This window comes from Amblyraja radiata, chromosome 18 (genome assembly GCF_010909765.2).
Source record: "Amblyraja radiata isolate CabotCenter1 chromosome 18, sAmbRad1.1.pri, whole genome shotgun sequence".
NCBI lineage: Eukaryota > Metazoa > Chordata > Chondrichthyes > Rajiformes > Rajidae > Amblyraja > Amblyraja radiata.
The window spans coordinates 48,163,543-48,177,111 of record NC_045973.1 but is presented as its reverse complement, the minus strand read 5'-3'; the positions used below and the strand labels follow the sequence as shown (position 1 = coordinate 48,177,111).

Genomic DNA, 13,569 nt, shown 5'->3' with positions numbered 1-13,569 from the left:
TGGAGAAGAAGGAATGCCTGAGAAATGAAGAAAATAACCAATAAAAGGCGGAATCACAACAAAGCACAAATGTCTTCATTCACAGAACATAGAACAGTAACACTATACTAACTATAACTGTACTGAACACGATGCCAATTTAAGCTGCTCATTTACTTGCACATGGTCAATATTCCTTAATTCCCTTCCTGTTCACCTGGCTGTATAAATGCCTCTTAGATGTTGCCATCATATCTGCTACCACTACTTTCACACATGTGTACACCAGTCCCTGTGTACGAAATAACTTGTCTGCCAAATCTCCCATAAACTTTCCCTCTCTCACCTTAAAGCTATGCCCTCTAGTACTTGACATTCTGACTGGGGAAAAAGGCTCCTACACTTACACCTACACTTTTTATGGCTCTCAGAATGGTATAAAATTCTGTCAGGTCGTCCTCCAAGTCGCCGGAGAAAACAATCCTAGTTTATCTAACCTCTCCTTGTAGCTAATGCCGTCTAACCTAAGTCACATCTTGATAAACCTCCGCTGCACTCCCTCCAAAACTCCCACATTCTTCCTGAAATCAGTGCCTGAAACTGCGCACAATATTTCAAATGTGGCCAAAGCAAAGTTTTATATACCTGCAACATGATTTCCTGATCTTTATATTGAACACTTCTTACTGATGAAGGCCAAGTTTGTTGTATGCCCTTTTTTAACCACCCTATCTACTTGTGCTGCCACCTTCAGGGAACTACTGACTTCCACACTGATCAATCAATACAGAACTTCTAGGTATATGATGACACTTCAGAAAAGTAATCATTTACTTCATTGAGTTTCTTTCATGCTTAATTGGTAATTTAATTAAAGTGAACATTTAGTTGGACAAGTTGATAAGGAAATTATCGTATGCCATTCATAAGTGGGCAGTGGTAGAGTTGCTGCTTTACAGTTCCAGGGACCCGGGTTCAATCCTGACTCCGGAGAAAACCCCCGTGACCATGTGGGTTTTCTCCGGAAGCTCCAGTTTCCTCCCACACTCCAAAGACGTCCAGGTTTGTCAGTTAATGGACTTTGGTGAAATTGTAAATTGTCCCTCATGTGTGCAGGATCATGTTAGTGTACGGGGATCACTGGTTGGCACGGACACGGTGGGCCGAAGGGCCTGTTTCCGCACTGTATCACTAAACTAAACATCATAGTGTTGATCAAAGAATGGAAAATAGAATACATTATGTGTTTGCACGAGTTTTGTTTAAAGAATAAATAAGTACATTTCTGACTCAAACAATGTAGCTGATTGAACTTTTAACTGTACAGAATTCAGTAAGATCAGCAAAAACACAACCAAGAACGGCTTGATTTGACAATCCGTTCTGATGTGTAGTCTCTTGGTGCTGGGGAGAGGGCCTACAATATGGTAAGATTATTTTGAAACACACCGAATCGTTTAATGTTTCTGGAGATGTGGGCAAAATGTCCACATTATATAATTTTTGTTGAACACAGATTTTTCCCGCTATGAGGCAGCATAAATTATTTTCAAAAGCAATTACGTTTCTATTGACATGCCTGGCACAGTTTATTATATCATTGTAACCTAGAAGATGCAGCAGGGAAGTTCAGTGATGAAATATCTTAAACTATTTTAGTTTTTGGATTAAATATTAATTGCCATTTTTTATTCTCCACAGCTTCATCCTACACATATGGTAAGGCACAATTTTGGTTCTTTCTTGTTTCACATTGCTGAACTAACACACCTTTCAAATGTGTCAATTCACATTTTAATCTCACAGGCAGAAAACTATTAGGTGATCCATCAAGACTGCTGCCTGCTCATAATGTGAGCATCGTGTTTAACTATTTCCTCTCTTATTCCTCTTATACAGACATGTAGTCTGCAGTGAAAGGCAAAATAAAATGATCAGGGAAAATATTCTGGAGAATTTTGCACCGAACTAGTATTAAAGCTTTAAAGTCATTCAATTTTTATATCTGACCCATATTTTGCTTGGGCAGCCTCCAGCCCAGTAGTATGAATTTGGATCTCTCTAACTTCAAGTAACCCCGGCATTCCCCCTCTCTCTATCACTCCTCCACCCAAGTTGCACCAGCTTCTCATTTTCACCACACAAACAGCTAACAATGGCCTGTTTCCTTTATCATTGTCACTTTTTTGCATATCTCTCATTTAATGTTCTTTATCTCTCTACATCATTGTTTATATCTCTTGTTTCCCTTTTCCCTAACTAATCTGAAGAAGGGTCTCAACCTGAAACGTCACCCATTCCTTCTCTCCAGAGATGCTGCCTGTCCCGCTGAGTTACTCTAGCCTTTTGTGTCTATCTCCTGTCAAGGACTAGTCTAGCTCAGTCTTGAAGTTGAACAGTCACTATGCTCCACATAATCAAGAAGGACTGCCTAAAGAGCGAATCTGTTGTGGCAGATACACAGTTTAGACCCATCTTCCTAATCTGTGGAGCTGAAATATATTTATATTTTTAATCAGTTTTTCAGGATATTGCTAAATTTTCAGGGTTTAAAAGTGGACCAAAGTCCTTGGGCATATCTGAACATTGCTGATTCTTCAAGCTAGAATTCATTTCTCTAGTTTTCTTCAGGACTATTTTGGAATATGTGACATCATCGCTTTGGAAGCAGATAAAAGTTGGATGCACAATAATACATTTGATTTACCCATAAAAACATTGTCTATTACATCCATGATACGAAACCGTCTTCATTTCCAGAGGGCAGTCAGCTAGTTTCGAAACAGGCCCTTCGGCCCAACTTGCATTCACCGGCCAATATGTCCCATTTACACTAGTCCCACCTTGCCTGCAATTGGTCCATATCCCTCTAATCATGTCCTATCCATGTACCTGTCTAAATGTTTCTTAAACGTTGTAATAGTACCTGCCTCAACTACCTCCTCCGACAGCTCGTTCCATACACCAACCACCCTTTGTGTGAAAAAGTTACACTCTGGTTCCTATTAAATCTTTCCCTCCTCACCTTAAACCTATGTCATTTGGTTCTCGATTCCCCTACTCTGGGCAAGTAAGAAAGAAGAAGCTGTTTAATTAGATTTAGCACTCGTTCTCATCTGGTTAAACCCATTCTTGATTTTGTTGTGAGATCTTCTAATAATTGACGCCTTTTTTAAAAGTCTGAATTTATTTGATCTCAGATTGCGTATTAGATAAACTATCGTCAGAAGTTTCCATCTTTTTAGGAAAGAATTGTACAGCATAAATTATGTTAAAAGTGTTGAGGAATGGACTGGTCTGCGATTTTGTAAAATTTATATTTACAGAAGTTAAAAATAGTAACAATATGCTATTTTAAATGCAAGGTCGCGTTTTGTTAAATTGTTGATTAAGAAGCATTAGAGAGCCATGGGGTCATAGATATGGTTCTACCCATATTGTAGCATGGAAACAGGCCCTTCAACAGAACTCATCCATGCTGACCAAGATGAACCTTCTAAACTAGTCCCATTTATCCATATTTGACCTCATAAGTCCTCAATCACTGACAGTAAGCATGCAGGTACAGCAGGCATTGAAGTAAGAAAGCTAATGGCATATTGGCCATAGTGAGAGAATTTGAGTATAGGAGCAAAGAGGTGAAAGAATGGATCGACTGGTCTTATATTCACTGGAATTTAGGACGAGAGGGGATAGAAACATATAAAATTCTTAAGGGATTGGACAGGCTAGATGCAGGAAAAATGTTCCCCATTTTGGGGGAGTCGAGAGCCAGGGGTCACAGTTTAAGTGGTAGGCCAATTAGGACTGAGATGAGGAAAAACATTTTCAGCCAGAGAGTTGTGAATCTGTGGAATTCTCTGCCATAGAAGGCAGTAGAGGCCAATGCACTGGATGTATTCAAGAGAGAGTTAGATATAGCTCTTAGGGCTAACGGAATCAAGGGATATGGGGAGAAAGCAATAACAGGGTACTGATTCTGGATGATCAACTATGATCATATTGATTGACGGGCCGAATGGTCTACTCCTGCACCTATTTTCTATGTTTCTATAACCTTTCCTATCCTTGTATCTGGCCTTGTCTTTTTAAATGCTGTTGTATTACCTGCCTCAACTACCTCCTTTCACAGCACAATCCATATACCCACCACCCTCTGAGTATTAAAAAAAATACCCTTCTTATTCCTATTAAATCTTTCCCCTCTCAACGTAAACCTTTGACTCTGTGCATTAACCCTATCTATTCCCCTCATGTAGCCTATTATTTGACAAGCGGCACTGTATCATATTTTCCAAAAGCATTGAACAAATAAGCTAAAAAGACCAGGGGGTCCCAGTCTCAGTCCTTGGTACAACAATTAACTACAGCTCTGCTGCAGTGGGAAGAGAAAATGAAGCAAGGATGATTGCAGCTTAGCTGGTACGAGTATGTCTACCAATGTCAGACTGCTGTGGCAATAATTCTGCACTGTGATGCTGGACACAGTTTAAAAAAAGTTGCAGGTAATCGGATCCTTGTTCAATGTGTGAAGAAAAGTTACTTGGATACGACACCAGAGATCACGAGGAACTCTTTCCCCTATCAAACCCTTGGTAATCCCACTCACACATGGTTTAATACCTTGAGGAGAGCAGGTGGTCATAATTGTCACACCATCAATTAGACACAACATGTATCAATGCTGATATCCAAACTTCACCACAATGTTTTATTGCTGCAAAAATTATCTAACTATTGTCATCTGTCATAAAATGAATGTTATCCATAATTGATGCACAGATTATAAAGTGCGGTGAACTATGATAATCAAATTCAATATTTTTACTGCTTTTAGAAATGTTGTTGGGGAAAGAGCACAACAAGATGATATTGTGTTGATTAATGAAGTCCTTTATGGCCTTAGGATTCAATTGCAATAACTACACCAGCCGTTTGAAGGTCCAATTTTCTAAAGCATTTCATAAAATTATGTAATATCATAATAGTTTGTTAAACCCTGATTTCTTGACATCTTCAGAAATTATAGCGACAGGAAATGACTGGGTTTCTTTCAAGATTCTAAGAATAATTTAGTTGAAGTGCCACGGACACAAAAATTGTTTTATGGAAAATTCAAAGTTCTAAAACATTACTCCTCTTTGAAGTTGACAGTGATCCCCATTTCGTCATTTCAACCAACAACCACAGAGATGCCGTTTGTTTCAACATTGATGGGAAGCCTGGTTCAGTCCTAAACTTGATCTCGGATCCACACACTGGTAAGTCTGCACTCTGCCTTCGATACGATACAATGCAAGGAGGGAAATTGGTCTGCCAACAGTCATAAAATGCAACAAGATTCATGTCACAAGGAAGAAAAACATAGCTGTGAATATTCAGCAATTCAAAATGCACCTTGACTCAGTGGTGACTAGAGAGCAAACGTTGATGGCAGCCCGTCAAAGTAAGACAAAATCCGGAAAAATATTATAATGAAGTAAATGGTACACACAATTAAGATTAGGGATTTATTAACCATAGAAACATAGAAAAATAAGTGCAGGAGTAGGCCATTCGGCCCTTCAAGCCAGCACCGCCATTAAATATGATCATGGCTGATCATCTAAAATCAGTACCCTGTTCCAACTTTTTCCCCATATCCCTTGATTCCTTTAGCCCTAAGAGCTAAATCTAACTCCCTCTTGAAAACATCCAGTGAATTGGCCTCCACTGCCTTCCTTGTCAGAGAATTCCACAGATTCACAACTCGCTGGGTGAAAAAGGTTTTCCTCATCTCAGTCCAAAATGACCTACCCCTTATTCTTAAACTGTGACCCCTTGTTCTCGACTTTCCCAAAATCGGGATTTTTTTTCCTGGATCTCGTCTGTCGATTCTGTTAAGAATTTTATATGTTTCTATAAGATTCCCTCTCATTCTTCTAAATTCCAGTGAATACAAGCCCAGTTGACCGATTCTTTCATCATACATCATCCCGGGAATTAACCTGCTGAACTATGCTGCATTCTCTCAATAGCAAGAATGTCCTTCCTCAAATTTGGAGACCAAAACTGCACACAATACTCCAGGTGTTGTTTCACCAGGGCCCTGTACAACTGCAGTAGGACCTCCTTGCTCCTATACTCAAATCCTCTTGCAATGAAGGCCAACATGCCATTAGCTTTATTAACTGCCTGCTGTACCTGCTTGCATATTGTCAGTGACTGATGTACAAGCATACCCAGGTATCGTTGCACCTCCCCTTTTTCTAATCTGACACCACTCAGATAATAATCTGCCTTCCTGTTTTTGCCATTTGGTCTGTTGAGTCCATACTGGCTCTATGTAGATCCAATCCAGCTTGTTCCGCTCCTCTGCAATTTTACTTTTCAGATACCTATCTGCTCCATTCTTCACTATTCTCCATGATCACTGAATCATTGAGAGCTACAGCATAGAAAGAGGCCCTTCGGCCCACTGAGTCCTTGCAGTCCATCAATCCAATTTTCATGCAAAACAAGAAAATATAAAGATAAATAACCAGTTAATCAATATCTTTCATGGTGTGTAACATTCAGCTTGGAACTAGGCCATTCTGCCCACTGTGCCCATGCCGACCAGTGTGTACCCACCAACATTGATCCCATCTTCCACCATTTGGCCTGTGGCGATCCAATCCTTGGCAATTCCAAAGCTTCGCTTGATAACAGCGAGCAGCAACTCTTCATCCACGACTCTTTCCAAGAAGAGTCAACCAGGAACAGAATAGTAACATTCTTCAGCTGCATTAGCAGGCATATTAATGCAATAATATAACAAAATCAATGATAGAATAAATGATCAAAATGTCAGGTAACCAGAGCATAATAGTGCAAACCAAAGTACGTATCTCCCCTAAACAAAGTCCATAGTAGATTGTTGCTGAGGTAGGGTTGTAGTTAGTGTGTTTCAAGATCCTGATGGTTGAAGGGAAGATGTTGTTTTTCAACCTGGAGGATCTGTACCTTCTTCCCGATGGTTGCAGTGATTTGAGTCTGATTATATTTGTTGCCATTTTGAGGCAGCGCTTCCAATAGGCCCCATCGATGCTGGGGAGGTCAACACTAGTGATGGACTGGCAAATGTCCACCATTTTTTGCAACCGGGACATTGAGTTTCTGAACCAGGCAGTGATGCATCCAGTCAGAATGCTCTCTACTGTTCATGTGTCGAGGTTCAATAGAGTATTCAGCAACGTGCCAAAACTCCTCAATCTTCTGTTGATGAGCTGTCCTTGTGATTGTATCAATGTGCTGGGATGAGAACAGATCTTTAGCCATGCATTCAAGGTAGTAGCTGGGTGAGAAAGGTACCCCTCGGATTCCCACTAAATCTTTCACCCTTAAGGTAGATCAGTGCATTTCTTAAATTTCATCCTTTGGTTTCAGAGTTAACATATACATAAATTAAATGAAATTTCCCCAAATAGATCCTTAGGGATTTTCATACCCTAGATCATCTATCTCATTGCTAGTATTTCCTTTTACTCAGCTACAAACAAGTCAGCTGCTCTGGGAGATCATCGGTTCATCAGTTTCTCCTTTGCTTCCCTTTAGTTTAGTTTAGCGATACAGCGTAGAAATAGAACCTTCGGCCCACCGAGTCCATGCCGACCAGTGATCGCCACACACTAGCACTATCCCACACACACACTAGGGACAATTTACAATTTTACCAAGCCAATGTGCCTACAAACTTGTACAGCTTTGGAGTGTGGAAGAAAATAGGAGATCCTGGGGAAAACCCACGCAGATCACGGGGAGAACGTACAAACTCCGTACAGAATGCACCCATAGTCATGATCGAACCCTGGTCTCAGGTGCGGTAAGGCAGCAATTCCACTGTTGCACCACTGTGCCTCCTATAACATTCATCACATTCATAATTCCATTCTATTGTAAGATGATACCCTGGATTTTAACATAATTTAGTTAACACTAATGTATATTTACATTTACTTGAAGGTTTTGTGGTAAATGGCCAGTTGATTGGAGATAAAAAGGTAGAAAAAAACAACAAATTAAGTACCTATTTTGGAAAATTTGGAATTGTGAACAGCAACATGGATGTAAAAGTGGAAGTATCGACTCAGGTGATCACAGTGTTTCATGGAGAGGACAAGATGGTTTTCCCGTGGTCAGCAACTGCATCTGTAACAAAACAGAGGTGTGATTTATACCGTAATATAGCAATGTTGCATTTGTGTCAAATAAAAATATAGCCTTAGTTCGAATTCGTAGAAAATTCCTGGCAAATCAAAAACTAAATTTGTACAAAGTAAATATAAGGAACTATAAATGCTGGTTTACAATAGAAGACTCAAAATGCTGGTATCTCAGCGGGTGAAGCAACTCCTGGACCCTGGATAGGTGATGTTTTGTGACCCTTTTGCAGACTGATTGTGTCGGGATGATGAGAGCCAGAAGAGAGGAGGACAGGATAAAGCCTGGCGAGAGATAGGTGGATACAGTGGGGGGGTGGGGGGGGGGAGGGGGGTGCTGGGTTAAAAGGCAAAAGGTGTGAGATATTTGTGTGTTTGATGGACACAGGTCTATCTTTGGAAGTGTTGATTAATATTAATAAATCTGCTCACAAAAAAGCAAAGCAAAAGGGTAAAGAAGAATTATGTTAACATCACAAATTCTGGACTGAACAGAAGAAAATAATCATGAACACAGCATAATTTGTTGCATTTATTTCCCAGCTTCTCAATCTCAATTGTGAAAGAAAGGAATCTCACACTCAGGATGGGAGATGACGCATCATTTGTCATCGTGCTGCATCGCGTCTGGAAATATCATCCTCTACACCGGGATTTCCTGGGATTTTATACACTCGACAGCCACAGGCTCTCCAACATGACCCATGGATTACTTGGTATGTGGAGTATTTACTCTATTCCTTAGAAGGCTTAGGAAGTTTGGCATGTCCCCAACAACTCTCACCAACTTCTACAGATGCGCCGTAGAAAGCATTTTATCGGGATGCATCACAGCTTGGTTTGGGGACAGCTCCATCCAAGACCGCAAGAAATTGCAGAGAATTGTGGATGCAGCCCAGACCATCACGCAAACCATCCTCCCTTCCATTGACACCTCAGGCTGCCTCGGCAAGGCCAGCAGCATAATCAAGTATGAGTTGCACCCCAGCCACTTCCTCTTCTCCCCTCTTTCCACTGACTGGTTAGCAACAAAAGCTTTTCACTGTACCTCTAAACACGTGATAATAAACTAAACTAAACTATTAAACATTGGGAGGGCTGGTCCCCCAACGCAGTATTCCACCTCTCCACCAATTCCAATATTGGAGGCCAGTGGGGGGGGGGGGGACTTTCTGGAGCACTAGTATGAGTGTTGTGGGCTGAAGGGACTGTTTTCCAGAGGGATAGTATGGACATTGTGGGCCAAATGGATTCTTGGGCTGGCGGCTCAGTCACTCAAGCCTGTTGTGCTGGCAGCTCACTCACTCACGGCTGGTGGGCTCGGAGTTGACTCACTGCTATTCCTTGAAATTCCATTTCAAGCATGGTGGAAGGCCACCTAATTCAAGTGCATTTTCATACCACTTCAAGCAGGGTGCAAGGCCACCAAATTCAAGTGTTCAAGTTCAAGTGAGTTTATTGTCATGTGTCCCTGATAGGACAATGAAATTCTTGCTTTGCTTCAGCACACAGAACATAGTAGGAATTTACTACAAAACAGATCAATGTGTCCATATACTATAATATAAATATATACACACATGAATAATAAAATGATAAAGTGCAAATAACAGATAATTGGTTATTAATAATCAGTTTTGTCCGAGCCAGGTTTAATAGCCTGATGGCTGTGGGGAAGTAGCTATTCCTGAACCTGGTTGTTGCAGTCTTCAGGCTCCTGTACCTTCTACCTGAAGGTAGCAGGGAGATGAGTGTGTGGCCAGGATGGTGTGGATCTTTGATGATATTGCCAGCCTTTTTGAGGCAGCGACTGCGATAAATCCCCTCGATGGAAGGAAGGTCAGAGCCGATGATGGACTGGGCAGTGTTTACTACTTTTTGTAGTCTTTTCCTCTCCAGGGCGCTCAAGATGCTGTACCAAGCCACGATGCAACCGGTCAGCATGCTCTCTACTGTGCACCTGTAGAAGTTAGAGAGAGTCCTCCTTGCCAAACCAACTCTCTGTAATCTCTCCGAAAGTGCAGTTTCATATCATTTCAAGCAGTGTGCAAAGTCACTAAAGACAGTGACCTCTCCCTCCCCCATCTTGCAGAGACTGAGCCACGCCCACACATCCGAGTTTTATAGCCCCTTCCCCTCCCACCAGAAGGGGCGTGGCCTTCATGGCATGATTGACAGGAGAACATTTTTTAAATTTTCATCGATGCGAAAAATCCTCGACACCTGACAGAGGTGGACTCTGAGTAAGATGGGCAAAAATCACAGCCGTATGTGGTAGCGTTTTTTCTAAAATCAATATAAAGCGCAAACAGGAAGTGGTCAAGATTAGACTTTTAATTTTATAGAAAGCAAGGCAATTTTAATTAGGCAAGGCCGCTTTAATTAGGCAAGGCAGTTTAATTAGGCAAGACAGCTTTAATTAGGCACGGCAGCTTTAGCACTTTCAAACCATAGGCAAGGCAGCTTTAGCACTTTCAAACCATAGGCAAGGCATCTTTAGCACTTTCAAAGCATAGGCAAGGCAGCTTTAGCACTTTCAAACCAAAGGCAAGGCAGCTTTAGCACTTTCAAACCAAAGGCAAGGCAGCTTTAGCACTTTCAAACCAAAGGCAATGCAGCTTTAGCACTTTCAAACGAAAGGCAATGCAGCTTTAGCACTTTCAAACCAAAGGCATCGCAGCTTTAGCACTTTCAAACCAAAACACTCTTTTGCATTTTCAAACTACATTTTCAAACCACATTATGGGCACTGACTGGTCAGTAAAACCACTCACAGTTTAGTAAACATGTGTTCAGTGTTATTCACAGCTCAGACTGAGAATTGCAACCTCTAGCTCCCCCATCTTGCAGAGAACTGAGGCACCTCCACACTTCCGAGTTTTATAGTCCCTCCGGAAGGGGCATGACCTTCAGGAGACAGAATCTCAACATTTTTTAAACACTAATAACTCTTTTATTTTTCATCAATGGGAAAAATACTCTTGCCCTGCGCAGCGGAGGGGGACTCTGACTAAGATGGCCAACAATCACAGCCGTAAGGGGCAGCATTTTTTCTAAAATCAATATACAGTGCAACTCATTTTCTTTCCCACTGCCGCAGTGCAACCAGGGTCTTCCTCCCTTTATTCACCTTTTCCATGAACCCCACCATACAACTTGACTCGCGCTCACATCTGGTTCCACCTATCACCTACAAGCCCCTGTTTCACCTCTCCCTTATAAATATTAGTCCTTCCCTCGACAAGCTTAGTCCTGATGCAGGTTTTTGGCCTGAAACATCAACCTTTCTTTACCACGGAAACATTTCCAGCAAATTATATTCTGCTCGGCATTCAAATCTCTTGACTCCCCTAAATTGTATAATAGATTAAAACTGAAGCTGAAAACTGAAAACTGAATTGAATAATTATTCAATTATTAATTCAATAATTCATTCCTGAAATAAATAGTGACAACATTAGTTCACTCTGGTTAAGGGGAAATCAACCCAGAAATAATGGTGATAGACACAAAAAGATGTAGTGACTCAGCGGGTCAGGCAGCATCTCTGGAGAAAAGGAATAGGTGACGTTCCAGGTCGAAGCCACTCTTCAGGCTGAGAGTCAGTGGAGAGGGAAACGAGAGATATGGAAAGGTACATAGAACAAATGAATGAAAAGTTTTCAAAAGGACAAATCAAACCAGCAATGATGATCAAGGAAATATGGAGCCCACAATGGTCCATTGTTGGCTGTGGCGAAGCTGACAACGAGTGATACAAACAGTGAAACTAAGCAGGACGACAGTGAAACTAACACAATGACTAGGGTGGGGGATGGACGGAGGAAGAGGGGATGCAAGGGTTACTTGAAGCTAGAGAAGTTACTCCAGCTTTTTGTGTCTATCTTCTGTATAAACCAGCATCTGCAGTTCCTTCCTACACAGAATTGGGATTATCACTTTGAAATGTATCCATTTCAAACTTTATTTAGTCACAATTCTCAAATTAAGTGAGTTAGTTTGTAACTACTTTTTATACTGGATCAAATACCAAATTTCTTGCATCCAAACTGCTATTATTATATATTTTTTGTTTCAATCATAATTTAACAACATCTTAATCATCCATTGCATGTATCTTCCTCACAGATCAAATTAATTAGGAGCTGCATTATTCCCTGTGGGAATCCTGCACTTAATTATTTGTCACTTTGTATTTGAATTAGTTCCTTTTCTCTGCTGCAGGCCAGTTTTACCATGGAGTGAATGCTGAGGTATATGACATGAGCCCCAGCTTAGATCAAGGCAAACCTCATGCGACAATGGATGTGAAAGGTCACAAACTCAGGGTGACAAGGTATTATATCCAAGAGTGCAAATTCTACTAACTTGTCCTATTCAACATTTAAACAATCTCTGTAGATTTCTTACCTGCATTTATATTCCTATCTTCCAGGGGGTCCCAGAAAGATTACAGACTCAATCTGAAACAAGGTACCAACGTTTCGTGCTGGTTTGTTCACGACAACGGGAAAGGATTTATTGACGGAATTCCCACTGACTATGTTGTTCCTTCGTTATTTGATTATTTTTATCCAAGTGGTGAGATGGAATGGTGAAAATGTATCCCTTTGCCATCCCTTTCCTGGTTTTATTGTTCAATCACTACATCTTAAACACGATACAGCTGCACCCATTTCCTCTCTTTCAATCATGGATTGTTGCAGTAATTTATAATGGACGTTGCACATTGAGCTGACAAGTATCAATCATAGTACCTTGTGGCCAGACACACAATGCTGGAGTAACTCCACGGGACAGGCAGCATCTCTGGAGAAAAGGAATAGGTGACGTTCCAGGTCGAGATCCTTCTTCAGAGCCCAAAACACCACCCATTCCTTCTCCCCAACGATGCTGCCTGTTCTGCTGAGTTACTCCAACATTTTGTGTCTATCTGGCATCTGCAGTTCCTTCCTACACATAGCACCATGTGGTATCAACAGCAATTGTCCATTCACCTGATGATGGCACATGTTAATATAGACTGAACTCCTTGCCAACTGAGTGGGAAAGATTTAAAAAACAGTTTCCGCCAAGCTTCCTAGTTTAATTCAATAACCACTTTGACACAATACTAATGACTCTAGTGGCAATGATGACACTGGAACAAATGCTCTTCCAGTTCCAACGATGATAACAAATGGAGGGGGGAAGTTTCCAAAGTCTCCCTGAGCTGAACCAATACACCAGACTAATTTCTGTGTGAGGGTAACTCCATTTTGAAAAGTTGGAAAGATCCTGAGAGCCAACAATAACATGTTGATTCTGGCATCATTTTTGAGAGAAGCTCCAAAGGGGGGATATTGAGCGATGCCTCTGGTACCCACTTACTTATCGCGGGATAGAAGGAGGCCATTTGGCCCACAGCGTT

General features: G+C 41.1%; 1 protein-coding gene across 1 annotated transcript in view; it reads left to right on the top strand.

The window, feature by feature from the left end:
• LOC116983505 (inter-alpha-trypsin inhibitor heavy chain H3-like) overlaps positions 1-13,298 on the top strand; it is a 64,994-nt gene extending 51,696 nt beyond the window's left edge. Inside the window, exons 17-22 of the mRNA XM_033037319.1 lie at positions 1,681-1,698; positions 5,127-5,240; positions 7,963-8,164; positions 8,703-8,875; positions 12,384-12,495; positions 12,595-13,298. Coding sequence (XP_032893210.1) covers positions 1,681-1,698; positions 5,127-5,240; positions 7,963-8,164; positions 8,703-8,875; positions 12,384-12,495; positions 12,595-12,757 — 782 coding nt within the window. The 3' untranslated portion in view covers positions 12,758-13,298. The remainder of the gene's footprint in view (positions 1-1,680; positions 1,699-5,126; positions 5,241-7,962; positions 8,165-8,702; positions 8,876-12,383; positions 12,496-12,594) is intronic.
• The last annotated feature ends 271 nt before the right edge of the window (positions 13,299-13,569 follow it).